At 44.1% G+C, this 19867-nt stretch overlaps 1 protein-coding gene across 2 annotated transcripts in view; it reads left to right on the top strand.

Annotated features, from left to right (window-relative positions):
* The window catches only part of SWAP70 (switching B cell complex subunit SWAP70), an 84802-nt gene that overhangs the window by 25083 nt on the left and 39852 nt on the right, over positions 1–19867 (top strand). Inside the window, exon 1 of one of the 2 annotated variants that reach the window (XM_075927950.1) lies at positions 1576–1728. The exons of the other annotated variant lie outside the window; for it this stretch is intronic. Within the exon in view, the coding sequence (XP_075784065.1) occupies positions 1591–1728 (138 nt within the window). The 5' untranslated portion in view covers positions 1576–1590. Of the gene's footprint in view, positions 1–1575; positions 1729–19867 lie in introns of those variants that run through there. 2 annotated transcript variants of the gene reach the window in all.

Genomic DNA, 19867 nt, shown 5'->3' with positions numbered 1-19867 from the left:
CCTCCTCCTGGAGACCCTGCGGGGCAGAGGCTTGCTAACTCTCCTGAACTGAATGCCATTTGCTGCAATGAGTTGGGGAAAGTGTTGCTACTCTCCAGCTGGCAGCGTGATGGCCCTCTGCTCCTCCAGCCTGCACTTGCATCACTTAGTAATTGGGGGCAGGGTGCAGAGCCCATGGGGTCCAGGCCCTGTCCGTGGCTGCTTCCATTCCATTCCTACGCATACACAGCATAGGGTACTGCTAAATTTTGGCCCAAGTTTAGTGGTACTCTACACAGCTGCATGTGCTTAAGGAGTTCAATGGACAGGCTGGCTCTGGTGACTGGTACAATAGAACATCAGAATTATAAGTACCTGGAGAATGGAGATTATTTATAACTATGGACAAAACATTGTGGCTGTTCTTTCAAAAGTTTACAACTGAGCATTTTAATACAGCTTTGAAACTTTATTGTGCAGATGAAAATGCTGCTTTTTCCTTATTTATTTTTAAATAGTTTAACAGAGCTGTACTTTATGTGCTTTTTGTCTTCATTATTGCTTGGTTGCATGCTTCCAGTTCCAAATGAAGGTGTGTGGTTGACTGATCAGTTTGTAAATCTGATGTTGGTAACTCTGAGATTCTGCTGTGTTCGGTGTTCTTTTGAAATCATCAGGTGAAGCCTCTAGAGCCTTTGAAAGAGAAAAATATATTTTGAAGTGAATGCAACTGTTAATTTTTTAAAGAAAAAAGCTGCAGTTTTTTTTTTTAAACAGCATCTATTGTGGGGAGCTGTGGTATGGCTTAGTTTGACTCTTTTTTAAATTTTCTTCTTACAAATACACGATCTAACCCTCAAAAAACTAAATCTTGAGGATCAGCCCTTGCTGACACTGGTGTTTTAACCACTGCACCTGTTCACATGCGGGTAAGTTGAACTCAGAGGCTATGTCTACACTACAAGTTTTTTCAGCAGAAAATATGCTAATGAGAGACTCATTAGCATATGTTGTGACATCATTATCATATTTTCTGCCTGTTTCTTTGTGCGCAAGGGTTTTTGCACAAAAAGCAGTGTGGACATTTCCTTTTTGTGCAAAAACCCTGTTTTGCGCAAGATCCTTATGCCTGTCCCAGCCCTGCACTTACTCCATGGAAAAGAGGAAAGCTGTAATGTGGCAGCTATACCTTTATGTATGACACTGTTAGAAGATTTACCCGGCATTGCTCAGGTCCTTAATTCTCATGGAAAATGAAAATGTACATACAGGGGGTGTGAAGGTTTAACCAGTTAACCATAATTAGTGGGGCTGGAGCAGCCCTGTAAAGGGTCTGCCGCAAATAGGAGCTGCTCCAGCACAGCTGCCTGTACAAATTTCTCTATCCCTTCCACACTGTAGGGGCGCACACTTTTACCCAATTCCTAGGGCTCAAGGTGCAACCCTGTTAATTTACACACCCACCCTTACCCAATTCCTAGGGCTCTCAGGGCGCATCTTCCTGTGGGTTGGCAGGATGCCACTGAAAGATTCTCACACAGTAATATCCTTATCCTCTACTTATTGACAATTCCCAAACAAGCAGAATGCACATGCTAAGTACACAGTGTCATGCTCACCAATCCTGATAAAGGCAGGCAGACTTCCCCTGTTGGTCAGGCAAGATCAGTCTCTCTGGATCTTAGCTGCTGCACGCCACGGTTGGGCAGGAGAGTACTGGCAACTCTGGTCTTAGGCTGGGTCTTGGAGGTGAGTTCTTCTTCTTGGTATTCCTTGTCTTCCTTTGGTCTTCTTCCAGCATTTTGCTTCCTTCCTTCTGCTTCTGTTACTTCCAATCTTCTCTTTTTTTTTTCTTTTCCTTCTTGGACCCCAGTTTATATAATGAAATCTGAGTCTTGCTTAGCTATACCTTAACCAATTATTTTAGTATAATTGTACTAACTAATCATAACAAAATTACCTAACCAATCATACCCCACCACCTTAATTGATTGACACCTAGCAAAATTAATTATACAACAGACAGAAACAGTTACAAACCAGACAGAGATCACACAGACAAACAATAGGAAAGTGTAATGACAATGATCATAGAATGAGGATTCCACAACCTCAAGTATTGATAAGCAGTTTCTTGCCAGACAGAACAGTGTTACTTAAGTTTTCTTTACACATCTTGAGATCTGTTTCATTATTTGATGACAGTGGGGGAGCTATTGGGACAAAATCCCCTCCTCACTGCCTGGTATGACACTTTTTAATACAATTTAGATGGAATTGTGAGTATGTGACTCCAGGCCTTACAGTAATGGCTGCTGCTCTTCAGTCTGGCTGCAGAAGGTGGCTTTGGTTCAGGCCTAGCACAGGTCTTCCATCATGGCTACAGAAAAGCCATATTGTTACACTGCTGCTCAGGAATGGGACTGCTCAGGTGTCCTGGCAGGAGCAGCCCCTGCCTGTGGTGGGGGGACCTTAGATTCTTGGTATCCTTTTTTTTTTTTCCTCAACAACTTTTGTTTCCCCCCCCCCACACACACACTTTTTTTTCCTCAACAGAATTTTGTCCCTGTTTTTTTGGGGGGGTAGGGGTCGGTATTTTTTTATTAAACCATCTGGCATCCCTACTGCTTCAGTCAGGCTGGAGAAGTCTCCCCCCTCATCCTCCTTAATCAGTTAACCAGTTAAACAATATGTGTAAGCAGTTAGCCAATTAAATGGGATTTTACATCCCTAGTACATGCTTACTTTAAATCATTATTCTGGGGACAAGGGGGTCAGGATGCAGGCTGCCCTGGAGAGAGAGGACTATAGCAGCCCTCTCACTGCAGTGGCTTGGGGCCAGGGAGAAGCGCCTCTCTGTGACTGCTGCAGTGCCAGGGCTAGGGCAGGTCCAGGCTAATCTGACCCCTGTACTCCCCAGCCAGAGTGAGGACTCCCTTGTGAAGGTGAACAGCCAGCAATGTCTTGGTACAAATCAGGGGGAAGGGGAGAGCTTCATCCCTCCCCCCCCCCCATCCTTTCTAAAGAGTGCCTGGCAGGTGGGAGGCTCGGAGCTGAGGTAGTCTCAGACAAGGTGGGGGATGCACCCCCCAGACAGCCTCTTTCACTTTGCCGGGTGATTCTGGATTGTTTTCTGAGAAGCAGTCCCATTCCGGGCACATCCCACTTTCCTTGCACAACCAAACCCTGACCTTGCTTTAAGTTATGATAAGAGGAAGCTGTATTCCGAATTTGGTGGTCCTACTCCTTATCGTTTAGCCACACCAACTCTCTGAAGTATATAGTAAATATAAAATCCAGTTGAATGCACTGCAGCCAGTATGACTCTTCAAAACTTTTGTGGCTTTGCCAGGGTCAAGCATCAAAACAGGATGACTCAAATTCCACAACAACACAAAAATGAATGTAAATGTGTATATTATGCCAAATAGATTGTGTGTTCACTTCAAACAATGAGATGAATGCTCCTGTTCACGGATGTGTACTTCACACATAGATAAAACAAAGACCATTTTTTAAATAAAACTACTGGGCCTGATTTGATTCTCAGTTTTATCCTGTGGAATATCTTGAGGTTTTTTTAATACTGATGCAGACTTCAGTGATTCCAGTGGAGGGTATTCTTGATTCTCACTGATGTGAGTTTAGATAGAGGCCTATTCTGAATACAGCAATGCAGTGATGAGCAAAATTAGTACATTAATAACTGTCACTTGGTGTAATACCTGAAAGTCTTTGTGAATATTCTCCCTGAGTGAACATCTCCTCAACATAAAGCGAACCTCTGGACTTTGCCTTAGCAATTTATTTAGCCACAGAACGCTTTCACCCTGTGACAGTTTAACCATGCTGGAGTTTGGGGATGTCAAGACTAGAAATTATGGAGTTCTCCCATTTTTTTCCTCAAACTTTGGCTTATGTGGCACTCTTGTGCCAAGGGAGTCAGTGTTGGGTAGGGTCACTTGAGAGTAATGGATGTTTCTGCCTGAGAAGGTATGCTGAACCCTAACGACGTAGACCTTGGGGGACAGATTCAGATCCTTTAGACTTTGATTGTGCTGACTGCTAGTCAGCCTGGCTGACTTGAGAGTAAATATTTGGCATTTTGCTATCTGATGCTATTATTAGAAGTGCCAGGGTCCCAGGACTAAAGTGCAGATTTTTCTCTTTCAAATTTCATGCTGCCACAAAAATGAGTGCATAACCACAGTTTTTCTTGAGGCTGCTAGACAGGTGGCATCATCAGCTCTAAAACTAAAGTGCAAACTCCCTACTTTCATAGACAGTCTTCTTTCATTTCCAACCCACAATTGTACATGTCATTTAGGAAGAAGTGTGGCATGTGAGTTAGTATATCAAACTTTCACTCTGATTTCATTTAGCATCTTTTTGAATAGACACCTGACTACATCTTCTTTGTTATTGCAAAGCTTTCAAGTTTCATATGATGTAAAGAACATTTTTGTAAAGCTTTTGGCAGTGTTATTGCAGCTATGTTGGTCCCAGGATATGAGAGACACTAGGTGGGTTAGATGAGAGCTTTGTGTATAAGCTCAAAAGCTTTTCTCTTTCACCCACAGAAGTTGTCCAGTAAAAAATAATAAAGACAAGGTGGGTAAGATAACTAGTCATTTGGACGGCTCTGTTCTTATCATGCACAATACATGTATTCTTTCTTTAACCCTTCACTTTAAGTCAATACAAGTAATATAATTTACCATAAGTAACCTGTGCAATAGAAGCGCTGTCTCCTATTTGACACTGTTCTTTATTTGCTCTGCATCTATCATTGTAGAGTGCTCTGTCTTCTTGGAAAAACTAGTTTTAAAAACAAATAGTTTCTGAACCAAGAAATCCAAGTTAAAAGTTATTTCATTTTATCAGAGTTTTGTTTTCTTTTAGCTTTTTGGATTTTTGATATTTTTATAATTCTTTAATACAGTTGAACCTCCTTGGTGCAGCAACCTCAGAACCTGACTGGTCCTGAACGCGTAAGTTTGCCAGACCAGGGAGCTCAATGATGGCCTCTCTGTAGCCGAGCTCTCTGGTGGGCCTCCTGGCCACCTGTACCGGCTCCTAGATTGCATTCCTGGCTGCTAACCCCACTCTCTGCTCCAGATGCAGGGCTTCACTCTCAGCTGCTGGCCCACTGGCCCAGCTCTGCCACCAGCCTGGTCCCAGCTGCCAGCTCTCTGTCTGCCTGCCCCTCTGCCGCTGGACTCCCAGCCAGCCCCTGTTCTCAGCCTGCCAAAGCATGGATGTTAGTACACCAGCGACTACCCAGCCAGAAAGGTTCAACAATATCAAATCTAAAATCCTGATGAGTTCTCCTAGCTCGGGGGTAGGCAATAATTTTTGCCCAGGGCCACTTCAAAAATTTTTGAAGTAGCCCCAGGTGCTGCGGCTCCTTGCAGGGCTGGAGGAGGCTTCCCATGCTCCCCCGCCCCCAGGCCCTGTTTGGCCTAGTGGGGGGGAGCGCGTGAAGCCACCTCTCCTCTTCCCCCCTGCTCTGCGAGGAGTGAGCGACACTTCAAAGCGCCACATGCTCCTGGCAGGGTGGGAGGAGGCTTCCCACGCTCCCCCACCCTCCGGCCTTAATTGGCCTGGGGGGTGGGGGAGCAGCAGGGCCTCCCCTGTCCTAGCTTCTTTCCTAGCTGTTCAGTCCCTGATTCTTCCCCTTATGTTAATGTTTTGTGCATTTATGCTTTAGTTGCTGTGTAGATCTAATGATAACAGAAAGCTAATATGGGTTTTAATAGACTTCTACTAGAGGATGGGAAAGGATATGGAAAGGATGAAAGGATCACAAAGGGATTAGCAGAATAAATCTGTTGCAGATCCTCTTCCTTCATGTATTCTGATGACTGGGGAGACTGGAGGGTGACATGAATTTTGGGAAAGTAAGCATGTCTTCCTTGAAAGTAAGAATCTTTGAAGTACCCAAAATAAAAGGACCCTCTTACTGACATGTAAGCTTTTCCTAGAAGGGAAGGAATAAATCTGAGAAGAATGGTTACACCAAATTGTGCCTTGTTATTGTTGTCTCTACTTGTTTTAAAGAGATCTAAGCTGGAAAATGCAGCTCCCTGGATAAGTAAAATAATTAATCAGAAATACCTTCATCTATTGTTATAATAGGAAAACTTTGACAGGTAGGTGTTGCAGGGTGCTCTGAAAATGGTCTAACTATGGCATATTATCTTCCCTACTACCTCATGCCAATCAGGAATGCACAGTGCTCTGTCCTGCTCCTTATAAATGTGTCCCTAGCTTTTATTAGGTGCCCAGCTGGATGGTGGAGAGATTCCTGTAATAAAAAAGAAGGGCAGAAGAAAACTTTAATCATATGCAAAAAAAATTCCTGCTGTATTTCCAATCTGAATGTTGCTTTTACTGCCCCTCTTATCTGTTACAGATGTGGTGCTATGTCTCACTGTTCTTTAACTGAAACGTGCCTTATCTTAAAAAAAAAAAAAAAAAAAAGTTTTCCCAACATTTCCCCTTTGTTCTGTTTCAGCACATGTGGGCTCTAACCTTGGAAATGCTTTATCATCTAATCTATTGTATGCGGTTAGTAAACAGGCACATTCTTGAGCCATCCCTAATAATGAAATACAAATCAGTATATAATGGTGTATTGTGTTAGGTTCAATTCAAACTTGAAATTTTTAAAAATGAAGCAAATATACATTCTGTTTAGGGCCAATTTCTATAAGTAATTGTACTGTTTTAAGCTATTTTTTTTCTAAGTCTGCTTTGCTTCAGACCAGAACTGTGGTGGAGTTGCATACAATATGGTGAGGAGTACTGTGAGGCACTATGCTATGCTCTGTCTGATATCAATACAGGCAGAGACCTTGCCGTCCAATCCCTGATCCTTCCCCTTATACCCTCCTTTTCTGCCCTCACCTCTGCAGAAAGCTCAAGCATGCCCACTGTAGCTCATTACCCTAGCACTGCTCAGCTGGGGGCAGGGACGCAGAACCCCAAAGCTGGTGTGCTGCAGCTTTACAACCCCAGCTCCTGGGTTGCACGGCTGCTGTGCCCTAAGGCTACAGGCCCCAGGGCACTGGGCAGGTAACACATCCAGCCCTGCCTCCCTGGGGAAAGTACACTGGCTTGCAGGAGGGGCCACAGTAGGCTGTTTGCCAATATGCTCAGTTTCCCCCTGCCTACAATAACTGCAACCCATGCAATTCTGTTAATGTGATATTAACTCCTAAAAGAGCCAGACAGATTCCAGTTGTGTCTGTCTGTGTCCCACTGAGACATGGAGACCTTGGCATGAGCTGGCGACTAGTCTGCCAACATCACAGCATCTACTTAAGGCGAGATTTCCAGCTTGTATAAATAAGGTAAAATGTTGCATAAGCATCATAGAGGAGCATGATAGGAGTTTCTGTAATCTGTGATCTTATTGCATAAGAGACTTCAGAACAGGCCAGAACTAGACCATACTTCTTCACTATGGAGTGGAGTAAACACATGCACATACACGTTTTATCTTACGTTTCATGTTAGAATGACTCCACCACATCAACCCAAAACAGGTGAAAGTTTGATACAGTCTGGAAATGGGGGGGAGGAGGTGGGTTGCTTGGTTCTCAGGGGAAGTCTTAAACCAACCTAGGCTTGTTTGAAAGTTCTATGAATCATTCAGGGCACCTGAGGTTTCTTCCATAATGACAATATGCTTGGCCTGTGGGTCCATGAATGTCCATACCACATTGCATGGCTTTATTCCAGGCATTTAAAGGCTCCACAAAATTCTTACTGATCTGGTACAGCCATGTTAATCATGGATGACCCCAAGGCTGCCACATGTCCATGGCTGGGCAATGTATCTTCCTGACCTTAAGTCCAATCTTCAGGGCTCAGTGTGCAGGGACTTTAAGCTGAGGCAGGCTGTATGACCAAAAAGTTCCCACTGGCAGTGACCAATGAGGACTTCAGTCTTCTCGAGGCCAGTTCTCAATAACACATCCCATTACTGATAAAACTCAAACCATCAGAAATGCCCAACAGTTCTGTTTGTATCTCATATGAAATGCTTCCAGGCTCCTGCTGTCTTATTTAAGCAACCAGACTACAGAGCGAGGGTAGCTGTGAGCCTGGCCCAAAGTACGTTTAACTCAAGCAGAACAGCTTCAACTGACAAGAGAGTAGCAAGCTTGGGACAGGAACCAGAACTAGGACAGGCTCAAACCCACACCTGCTACAGTCCAAGCCCACAGCCTCTGGGCTTCAGAGGATGTCAGAAGCAGCTGCTGGTCTAACCAATATTTAAACAGCTGCAATGGGCAAGAGGGAAGCAAGCCCCGTATCACCTACTGTACATGCAGCTCAACTGTGTATGGAAACCTCCTCCCCCACCTTTTTAAGGCAGGCAGAGGAAGGATTCAAACCCACAGCACTCCTAATCAAGGCAGGGAGACTAACCATTGGACTACAAAGTGTAGTGTTGTTGCTGCCTAAATAATATTCAGCTTCAACAGGCAAACTCAAGGATTCCCCCAGCTTCCATCACCATAACTAGCTGTATAACTCGGGCACATGCATGGGCTACAGCATATACCTCATCCCACACACCAGGGAGCAGAAAGGGGATTCGACCCAGCAGAGAAGCCCCACCGCTGGTGTAGCCTTGTGCACCAAGGGGGAAATTAAGATGGTACCAATGGCGAGTCTGGGTCAGACCCATGATCCTGCTAGCCCAGTTGCCCGTCTTTCGACAGTGGTTGATGCCAGATGCTTCAAAAGCAGTGGACAGAAGAGAGCAATTATCAAGTGATCAGTCTGAGGATGCCTGTGTCCTGGATCGTCTTGGCTAACACACTTGCAGGTTGGCGTTCACAACGTTGACTAGCGAGGAGGGCCACATGGTGACTGTGCCTTGCTGGAAGATGTACCAGCTTTGGCTTGGTTTAAACCTGCTGCCTATTCATGTCCTCGGGTCACCCTGACTCTTGTGTTGTGTCAGGGATATGCTATCTTTTCAAACCAAAGGGCCAAACTACCTCAAAATTCAGAACAAGAGGTCGACAAAGAGCTGGACAAGAATGCCCATTTGCATGACTGACAATATACAACTTAATATTATTGACAATTGACATGATCATTAATAACAGCATAACTGAAACGTTGGACTCACAAATTTTATTTAACAGGACTTCTGCTGCTGCACCTTTTTGCACATTTCTTTGAAGTTTACATCAGAACTGGTCAAATTCAGGTTCATGCGTGCATTTAAGCAACATGAGTAATTATGTGTTTTTAAAATTTTGAATTAATTTTTCTTTTTAATTAAAAAGTTGCATGTATTTTGGGAATGACAAAAGAGCCATATTTGGTTCCATAGTGAGCCATATGTTGCAGACCCCTGTGTTATGTGAAGGGATGACTAACATGTACTTATTTACTTCTCCACATGGTTTATAGAGCTCTAGCCTATCCTGTCTTTGTAATGGCTTTTCCATGCTGCAGTGGGAACCAGGTCCCCCTTCCCCTCAGCCATAGGTGAGGCTTCATAACCACTAGGCTAAAGGTTACATGGTAGGCCTCAGCCTCCTTCCTGCTCTTGCCTTAGTTTTTTGGTGGGACATTCAGTGGTACCTCCTGAAAAATGATTTTGGCCCCTCTGAGGTTCATGGCCAGGGATTGGAAGCAGAGCTCGGTACCTGGAAGGGATAGATGCTGGTTCAGTTTCCTTATCCCTGCCTGAAGAGAAGAGATTTGAATAGGGCTATGCATTCTCTCAGGTGTGAGTCTGAGTCAAGGACATAAAGAAGTAGGCCAAGATGGGTTGGGCCTTGTAACTTCATGAGTCTGTGTCATTGTTATTAAGTAGCAATTGCTGAATCCCTTTGTAGTCCAGTGGCCTGGGTGCTTACCCAGCTGTGTGGGTGATGTTGATTTAACTCCTTCCTCAGCTTCCTGCGAAGGGACTTGAGCAGTTATGTCTCAGGTGAATATCCAGCTGCTGGACTAAGAGGTTGTCTCTCTAGGGTGGGCCTGGTGTTTGCTGCCTCCTCTCGTTCCACTTTCATTCCATGTTCATGGGGGGGTCATAAAGTTAGCATATGGCAGTGCAGAACCTAGCAGTTTGGGTGTGTGCTTAGCATGTATTAGCTTGGGGTTCAAATCCCTCTTTATGCTTGTTGAAAAGGGGTTTGAACCCTTGTCTCTTACCTCTCAAGTGAAGGACTTGAGCCTTGCTTGCTCTTTTCTGCTGATGCTGCTACGCTTTCAGTATATATTCATTGGTCCAAAGCCCCATCAAACAATCCTGTGTAGCTTACTGGTTAGGTGTGTGCCCTGTAGGTGGGAGATTGGGCTACTGTCATGAAATAGTCACTGAGCCACAAGCATCCCAGGAGTCTCCATGTAGTCCAGTTGGTTGGGGGGTTGTCCCTTCAGCAGTGCAAGTGCTGTTTCAATTCCTCTTTATGCTCTCTGAGAAGGGATTTGAATGTTGATCTCTTAAGCCATTCATATGAGAGGTAAGTGCTAACCTAGGAGGCAGCTGGAGGCAGGGGTTCCTTCTGCCTCTTCTGTTCATGGCTGGTGACGTTCAGTAAATATGAAATGAGAATTGGGTCACCTAAATCTTGTGACGCCCTGTGTGTTCCTATGCTTTGGTACCTGCCCCAGAGGCAAGGAGGTGCTGGTTCAAATCCCCTGTCTGTTTGTTGAGAAATGAGTATCAGTGTGATTAGTACCTTCAGATGTTCCACTTAACTATGGTACATATTAACCAGGGCACAGTAAGCTTCTAGAGCCCTCTGTGGTCTGGGATTAGGATGTTCACCTGGGGTATAAATGCCCCTTTGATAAAATCCCTGCTCTGCTAGGAAGGAGAGCCTCTGGTGTGTGAGAAGGGCCACTTGCAGCCCCTCTTACTTTGTACAGGCAGTCCCCGGGTTACGTACAAGATAGGGGACTGTAGGTTTGTTCTTAAGTTGAATCTGTATGTAAATCGGAACTGGCATCCAGATTCAGCCGCTGCTGAAACTGATCAGTTTCAACAGCGGCTGAATCTGGACACCAGTTCCGACTTACATACAGATTCAACTTAAGAACCCCAGGCGTCCCCAAGTCAGCTGCTGCTGAAACTGATCAGCAGCTGATTCCAGGAAGCCCGGGGCAGAGCAACTCTGCCTCGGGCTTCCTGTAGTCAGCCGCTGGTCAGTTTCAGCAGCGGCTGACTTGGGGACGCCTGGGGCAGAGCAGCTCGGGTGCTGCTGGGTTGGTCCAGTAGCGCAGCCGCTCCTCGGTGCTACTGGACCAACCCAGCAGCACCCCAGCTGCTCTGCCCCAGGCATCCTGATTCAGCCACTGCTGAAACTGATCAGCAGCGGCTGAATCAGGACTTCTGGGGCAGAGCAGCTGGGGTGCTGCCGGGTTGGTCCAGTAGCGCCAAGGAGCGGTGCTGCGGGACCAACTTGCAGCACCCCACCTGCTCTACCACAGGCCCCGGGCTTTGCTCCATGTCTCCCTGGTCTGCTGGGGGGGGCACTAGCTGTGTTTTCCCCCCCCCCCCAGCAGACCAGGGAGACGCTGAGCAAAGCCGCGGAGGACCCGGCCAGACCCGCGGCGCTTCCAGCTGATCTGGAAGCGGCTGCGGGTCCGGCCCCGGGTCCTCCGCTGCTTTGCTCCCCGTCTCCCTGGTCTGCTGGCTCCCCCAGCAGACCAGGGAGACGGGGAGCAGCTTTTCTCGCCCCGGAGGAGGTGGGCGGCAGGACCAGGCGTCCCGCCGCTCCAGTTCTCCGGGGCGAGAAAATCCCCGTTCGTAACTGCGGATCCAACGTAAGTTGGATCCGTGTAACTCGGGGACTGCCTGTAATTAAAAGAGGAATTGCTGCCAAGCAAATCCCATTTAGGGTAGGGGAAGAGTCACCGGTCAGCAAAGCAGCAACAGCCTGCTGTGGGAGCCTTCAGGAATGGTTAGAATAGGCATAGAAAGTGAGAACAGGTTGAGCACTAAGACCCAGAGAAGGCATTGCCTCCCCTTGCCTCAAACCTGCTGCCCATGATAAAAAAGTGTGTTCTGTAGCAACTCTTCTTTGATGAACTATTCTGGTAAAACAGAAATGGCTACTTCTTTGTGTCTGTGCCTTGTTTTTCCTGTAAAAATGCTGCATTTGCAAGGCTGAACTAGAAATGTATATGGAGTTGCATGTTAGTGATTCTAGGAAACTGCTTGGAGAAAGCATTTTTGACTACCTGGCCTGCACCAGCTGTTAATTTAATGGCTGCTGTCTTGCCTGCTATGCCAGGAAGGGGTTGAACCTGGGATCTCCAGAGATGAAATCTTGGGCTTCTAAAGCAAGATCTAAAGAGACAAGGCTTTTTAATGGGGGCTGTAACAGATTCTCATTCCCTGTGTATTGAAAACAGGGGGGAACTTGTCACATGTTCATTAGTGGTTACATTAATTCTTCCATTTTATTTAGAAACCATAGCTTTCTTGCTTGTTTAAAAGAACAAGATTCTTCAAATATAAGGTTCAGAATAGCAGATTTCTCATTTGGTTCACCATATATAGAATCCTACCAAATTCACAGTCTATTTTGGTCGATTTCATAGTCGTAGTATTTGTTAAATAATACATTTTATATCAGCTATTTAAATTTGAAATTTCACAATGTTGTAATTGTAGGGATTCTGATGAAAAAGGCATTGTGAAGGGTAGCAAGGTTATAGTGGGAGGAAGTGCTCTCCTTATTTCTGCATTGCTGCTGCTGGCAGTGATACCTTCAGAGCTGGGCAGCTGGAGAGCGGCAGCTGCTGGCTAGGACACCAGCACTGAAAGCAGAGCTGCCATCAGTAGCAGCGCAGAAGTAAGGATGGCATGGTATAGCGTTCGTACCTTTACTTCTGCACTGGTGTCTGCAGAGCTGAGCTCTCAATCAGTAGTCACCTCTCTCCCACTACCCTGCTCTGAAGGCAACGGTGCAGAAGTAAGGATGGCATGATATGGCACTGCCACCCTTAATCCTGTGCTGTTGGTGGTAAGGTGCTGCCTAAAGAGCTGGGTTATTATTGCCGATAGTCACCGCTCTCCAGCTGCTGAACCCATTAAAATTCCTTTTTGGGTTAGGACCCCCGATTTGACAAATGCTGGCACTTCCCCCTGAAATCTGTATACTATATGGTAAAGCACAGAAAAGGCCAGATTTCACAGGGGTTGGGGTGGGATGGGAGGGAGGAGGAGGAGGGACCAGATTTCATTCTGTGGTGTGTTTTTAATGGCGGTGAATTTAGTAGGGCCCTGTATATGTACTGGTCCTACTTTGAGGTGCAGCTTCAAAATGAACTATTAATTAAATTAGTGGTATGTTGGTTTTTGTAGTGGTTGTTGGTAGAAAGGAAGAATATTTGACTCTGAGAGGTGGATTGCTTGAGAGCTTTTTAGTGGAATGTACATTTTTTCAATTATAGCCTGACCATTTAAACTCTGTCCAAGTCTGTAGCAGCTTGGCAGTTATTTCAGGGCTCTTTGGTGGCATTTGTAAAACGAGTCCAATGTTCAGATTCCACAAAATCCAGATTCCACAAAATCCAGACACTACAAGTGAAACCTTTGTTAGTCTCAGTAGCCAAGTCAAGAGTCTAATGGAAATGAACGGTGAGCTACCCACCTAAACCCTGGTGGTCCCTCTGAGGCAGAGTTGAGTCATTTTGAGCTTTGGGCAAATGATGAGGTGATAGCACCATTCTCAAGGTCTTAGCTGCTCTTGGGAACCTTACCAAGTTGGCACAGATATCACAAATACTTTATGTAAAATTATGACACTCTACTTACGTACTGGTGGCTTGCTGCAGTCGCTGTTTTGATGGATTGGACTTGTCCGAGTAGCCTTGAATGTCTGAGATATAAGAGGAGCAATGCTATGCTGATTATTTTCAGGAATAAAGGCATTGTGCAAGAGGGTTTTTCTTCCACAAGAAGGAGCAGTGTAGACAGCTCCTTCTGGTGCAAGAGCCTTTTCTGCAAAAATGGTAGCTCATTAGGTATGCAAATGAAGCTCGGCGATATTCCATGCTTAGCCTCATTTGCATATTTCTCCTGCAAGAAGCTGTGAGTGTAGACATAGCCACAGGACTTAGCCCAGACTTTGCCACAACACACATAGATAGATATACTTTAATCTAGCACATAATAATACTCACACATAATAATACTCACTGAAGGACTGTCTGGATATGTGGACTCTCTACGCAGACCCTACGCCATCAGCACTCCCAGCTATTTCCGTGACACCACTGATTTCCTGAGAAAACTACAATGCATCGGTGATCTTCCAGACAACACCATCCTAGCCACCATGGATGTAGAGGCTCTCTACACAAACATCCCATACATAGATGGAATACAAGCTGTCAGGAACAGTATCCCTGATGGTGCCACAGCACAACTGGTGGCTGAGCTCTGTGACTTTATCCTCACACACAATTATTTCAGTTTTGGTGACAAGATATACCTTCACACCAGTGGCACCGCTATGGGCATCCACATGGCTCCACAATATGCCAACATTTTTATGGCTGACCTAGAACAACGCTTCCTCAGCTCTCGTCTGCTCGTGCCCCTTCTCTGCCTATGCTACATTGATGACATCTTCATCATCTGGACCCATGAGAAAGAAACGCTGGAAGAATTCCACCACGATTTCAACAGCTTCCACACCACCATCAATCTCAGCGTGGACCAGTCTATATGGGAGGTCCACTTCCTGGACACCACGGTGCAAATAATTGACGGTCACATAAACATCACCCTACACCGAAAACCTACCAACCGCTATGCCTACCTTCATGCCTCCAGCTTCCATCCCGGACACACCACACGATCCATTGTCTTCAGCCAAGCACCGAGGTACAACTGCATTTGCTCCAACCCCTCAGACAGACACCAACACCTACAAGATCTTCACCAAGCATTCTTGAAACTACGATACCCACACAAGGAAGTAAGGAAACAGATTAACAGAGCTAGACGTGTACCCAGAAGCCTCCTGCTGCGGGACAAGCCCAAGAAAGAAACAAACAGAATACCACTGGCCATCACCTACAGTCCTCAGCTAAAACCTCTCCAACGCATCATCAGTGATCTACAACCCATCCTGGACAATGATCCGTCACTTTCACAGGCCTTGGGAGGCAGTCTAGTCCTCGCCCACAGTCTACTCGCCAATCTGAAGCATATTCTCACCAGCAACAATACACTGCACCATAGTAACTCTAACTCAGGAACCAATCCACGCAACAAACCTCGGTGCCAACTCTGTCCACATATATACACCAGCAACCCCATCATAGGACCTAACCAGATCAGCCACACCATCGTTGGTTCATTCACCTGTACATATTCCAATGTAATATATGCCATTATGTGCCAACAATGCCCCTCTGCTATATACATCGGCCAAACTGTACAGTCCCTACATGAAATAATAAATGGACACAAATCTGATATTAGGAATGGCAATATACAAAAACCTGTAGGAGAACACTTCAGTCTCCCTGGACACACAGTATCAGATCTAAAGGTAGCTATCCTGCAGCAAAAAAACTTCAAGACCAGACTTCAAAGAGAAACTGCTGAGCTATAGTTCATCTGCAAGTTTGACACCATCAGCTCAGGCTTAAACAAAGACTGTGAATGGCTAGCTAACTACAAAAACAGCTTCTCCTCTTGGTATTCACACCTCCAGATCAGCTGCTAGAAGTGGGCCTCATCATCCCTGATTGAATTAACCTCGTCATCTCTAGCCTGATTCAGGCCTGCATATTTATACCAGCTTCTGGATATTTCCACTACATGCATCTGATGAAGTGGGTCTTTGCCCACAAAAGCTTATGCTCCAATATATCTGTTAGTCTATAAGGTGCTACAGGACTCCTTGTCGCTTTTGCAGATCCAGACTAACACGGCTACCCCTCTGAAATATAATGATACTTGGTTTATATAGAACTAATGAAAGGAAATTATTTTCTTTTGTGTCTATTTTAATAAAACATCATAAACAGTTTTGATGTATTCCCTTCTCAGCTCATAATTTTTATGTAACTTGATTACATGAGTTTAAGGGGTTAGCCAAGTTAGTCTGTTACAGAAAAAAACAACAAATGGTCTGGTGGCACTTTATAGACTAACAAAACATGTAGATGGTATCACGAGCTTTCGTGGGCACAGCCTACTTCTTCAGATGACCGGTTGCTTACGTGGTCTGGTCAACTATGATTTCTAGTCCCTCTATGACCTTCTTATCAATAAACAAGGGGAATACAACCTAGCTGGGGCTACTATAAGGTGGGTGCGTAACTGGCTGGATAACAGTTCTCAAAGAGTAGTTATGGTTCACAATTATGCTGGAAAGGCATAACAAGTGGGGTTCTACAGCGATGTGTTTTGGGGCTGGTTCTGTTCTATATCTTTGTCAGTTATTTAGATGATGGCATAGGGAGTATGATTATTAAATTTGCAGATGATACCAAGCTGGAGGGGTTTCAGGTGCTTTGGAGGATAAGGTCAAAATTCAAAATGATCTGGACAAACTGGACAAATGGTCTGACATAAACAGGATGAAGTTTAATAAGGACAAATGCAAAGTACTCCACTTAGGAAGGAACAATCGGTTTCACTGTTTTACTGCTGAAAGAGATCTAGGGGTCATAGAGGACCACAAGCTAAATATGAGTCAACAGTGTGACACTGTTGCAAAAAAAGCAAACATGATTCTGGGATGCATTAACAGGAGTGTTGTGAGCAAGGTACGAGAAGTCATTCTTCTGCTCTACTCTCTGCTGATTAGGCCTCAACTGGAGTATTGTGTCCAGTTCTGGTCACCACATTTCAAGAAAGATGTGGAGAAATTGGAGAAAGTGCAGAGGAGAGCAACAAAAATGATTAAAGGTCTAGAGAACGTGACCTATGAGGGAAGACTGAAAGAACTGGGCTTGTTTAGTTTAGAAAAGAGACTGCGAGGGGACCTGATACTTGAAAAATGCTATCTAAACAGGTTTTATAAGGAGGAGGGAGAATATTGTTTTCCTTGGCCTCTGAGGATAGGACAAGAAGCAATGGGTTTAAATTGCAGCAAGGGAGGTTTAGATTGGACATTAGGAAAAACTTCCTGCCTGTCAGGGAGGTTAAACACTGGAATAAATTGCCTAGGGGGGTATGGAATCTCCATCACTGGAGATATTTAAGATCAAGTTAGACAGACACCTGTCAGGGATGGTCTAGATTGTGCTTGGTCCAGCCATAAGAGCAGGGGGACTGGAGTCAATGACCTCTCAAGGTCCCTTCCAGTTCTAGGATTCTATGAGCCCAATCCCAATCTTGTGAGATAATTAGCAAAAGGGATTTGAGGGTGCTTCTCACCTTTTCTTTAAATAAAAAGTCCAAAGTTAAATGCAGATTAGAATTCTTCCATCTTTTAGTATCTTGTACTTTGGTAGGCCAAGATGAAACATCACAAATGCAGTCAAGTGGATACTATGATTCACATTTAGTGGAGAATATTGCTCGCCAAAAGATAATATTCTGCTCTGGTAATTTTAATTTCCCATCCTGCAAAGAGAATCCTAGCAAGCTCTGTTCAGAGGAATTGAGCTGATGGATATAATATTTAATGAAATGAGAGGATTACTTTTACCTTTTAGTAAGACGGGATAGCCTGTCTTTAAAAGCCAGTGTTTATTTTAGTTTATTAAGGGCGAGGTCTTTTGGAAATTTGTGTCTCAACTGGGGCACCTAACACTGCAGTTCATGCACATTGAAGTGGCATTCTTTGTTATTATTGGTGAAACTTGCCTGCAAATGGGAAGTAAGCTGCTTCCTGAATCTTACTGAAAGCTGAGGATTTATATAATCTGCTGCTGGAAAGCCCTGGCTGCATGTAAGTTATTTTAGTATAATAAGAGTTTGAAAAGTGGAAATAAAATTTATTTACATAAATTATTCACAAAAACACATTTTAACTATTTATTCAACATGAATTTTAAGAACAAAAACAAGTAGTCCTATAGCACCTTATAGAGACTTATATATTTTATCACAAGCTTCCATGAGCACAACCCACTTCTTCAGATGAGTGGAGATTTTTGTTCCATTCATCTGAAGTGTGTTATGCCCACAAAAGCTCATGAATCTATCTAATGTTAGTCTGTAAGATGCTACAAGATTGCTCATTGCTTTTTTTTTTAAGTTACAGACTATCATGGCTTCCCCTCTGAATCTGTTAATTTTAAGGGAGTCATAAATTACTTTAAGCAAAATGCAGGACAATGTAGCACTTTAAAGACTAACAAGATGGTTTATTAGATGATGAGCTTTCGTGGGCCAGACCCACTTCCTCAGATCAAATAGTGGAAGAAAGTAGTCACAACCATATATACCAAAGGATACAATTAAAAAAAATGAACAAATATGAAAAGGACAAATCACATTGCAGAACAGAAGGGGGATGCGGGGGGGTGGGAAGGGGGAGGAAGGAAGGTAAGTGTCTGTGAATTGCTGATATTAAAGGTAGGGAGAGTGGGATGTTTGTGAGTTAATGGTATTACAGGTGATAACTGGGGAAACTGTCTTGGTAATGGGTGAGAAAGTTCAAAGACTTGTTAAGTCCTTGTTGGTAAGTGTCGAATTTTAACATTACCAAGACAGTTTCCCCAATTATCATCTGTAATACCATTAACTCACAAACATCCCACTCTCCCTACCTTTAATATCAGCAATTCACAGACACTTACCTTCCTTCCTCCCCCTTCCCACCCCCCCGCATCCCCCTTCTGTTCTGCAATGTGATTTGTCCTTTTCATATTTGTTCATTTTTTTTAATTGTATCCTTTGGTATATATGGTTGTGACTACTTTCTTCCACTATTTGATCTGAGGAAGTGGGTCTGGCCCACGAAAGCTCATCATCTAATAAACCATCTTGTTAGTCTTTAAAGTGCTACATTGTCCTGCATTTTGCTTCAACTACCCCAGACTAACACGGCTACATTTCTATCACTATAAATTACTTTACCAAGTGCTAAGAGTTCAGATGGTTATCTCTGATTGCTTTTACCTGAATGATCTTAAAGTGAGTAATTCAGAGCCATGCTCTCTGAAATGCCTAGTCTAAGGATCTATTCCTGTAGAAGCCTACCACAGTAATGAGCTGTACTGCTTATTACTGTGAGTAGTTGTTCTGAAATCAGCAGGACTACTCATAGTAATAAGCACTATGGCTGGTAGTAAACGTTGGCAGAACTAGGCCTCTACACTTAGCATTTGAGCCATACGGTCATTGCACTGAGACCGATAGAAGTAGTCTCAGTAATAATTGTGCCACCCAGTGTTTATAAAATTGGAATAACACTTCTTGAAATGGCATCTACTTAAACATTTTCTTGCCTAAAATGTTGGCTGTTAATGCCATTTATGAAGGATGAAAACATTCCAACTAAATTCAATATCCAGTTATGTGTAGGGAAAGAGGTAAAAAATACTTGACCTTCCCTGCAAAGGTAAAATATATCTTTGCCTATAATAATCTCTAAGAGGACAGTAAGTCCTTACAAAAAGCAAGCACTACAGGAATGTAGCATATGAAGAATCATACATTGGATATGTTTCCTTATGTGTTTGTTTTCTTTTTGGGACAGCAAAGAGGTTATAGTTTACTTCCTCATTTTTCCTGTAGTATTAATTCTCCTACAGTATAACTGAAAGGAAGACTATTTATTAACTAATCTCAGTCTTCCAGAAATAGCCATAAAAATCCCCCTTCAGTTCCAGTTCAATCATTCACTGCTTTGTCAGACATGTTATAGTCTGTCACAGATTTGCACGTTTCATATTTCTTTGCCACAGACTTTGGTGAAGGGGGGTA

Source organism: Pelodiscus sinensis, chromosome 4, assembly GCF_049634645.1.
Source record: "Pelodiscus sinensis isolate JC-2024 chromosome 4, ASM4963464v1, whole genome shotgun sequence".
In the NCBI taxonomy this organism is placed as follows: domain Eukaryota; kingdom Metazoa; phylum Chordata; order Testudines; family Trionychidae; genus Pelodiscus; species Pelodiscus sinensis.
Note: the sequence above shows the minus strand (reverse complement) of the source record. Positions and strands in the feature narration are given on the sequence as shown.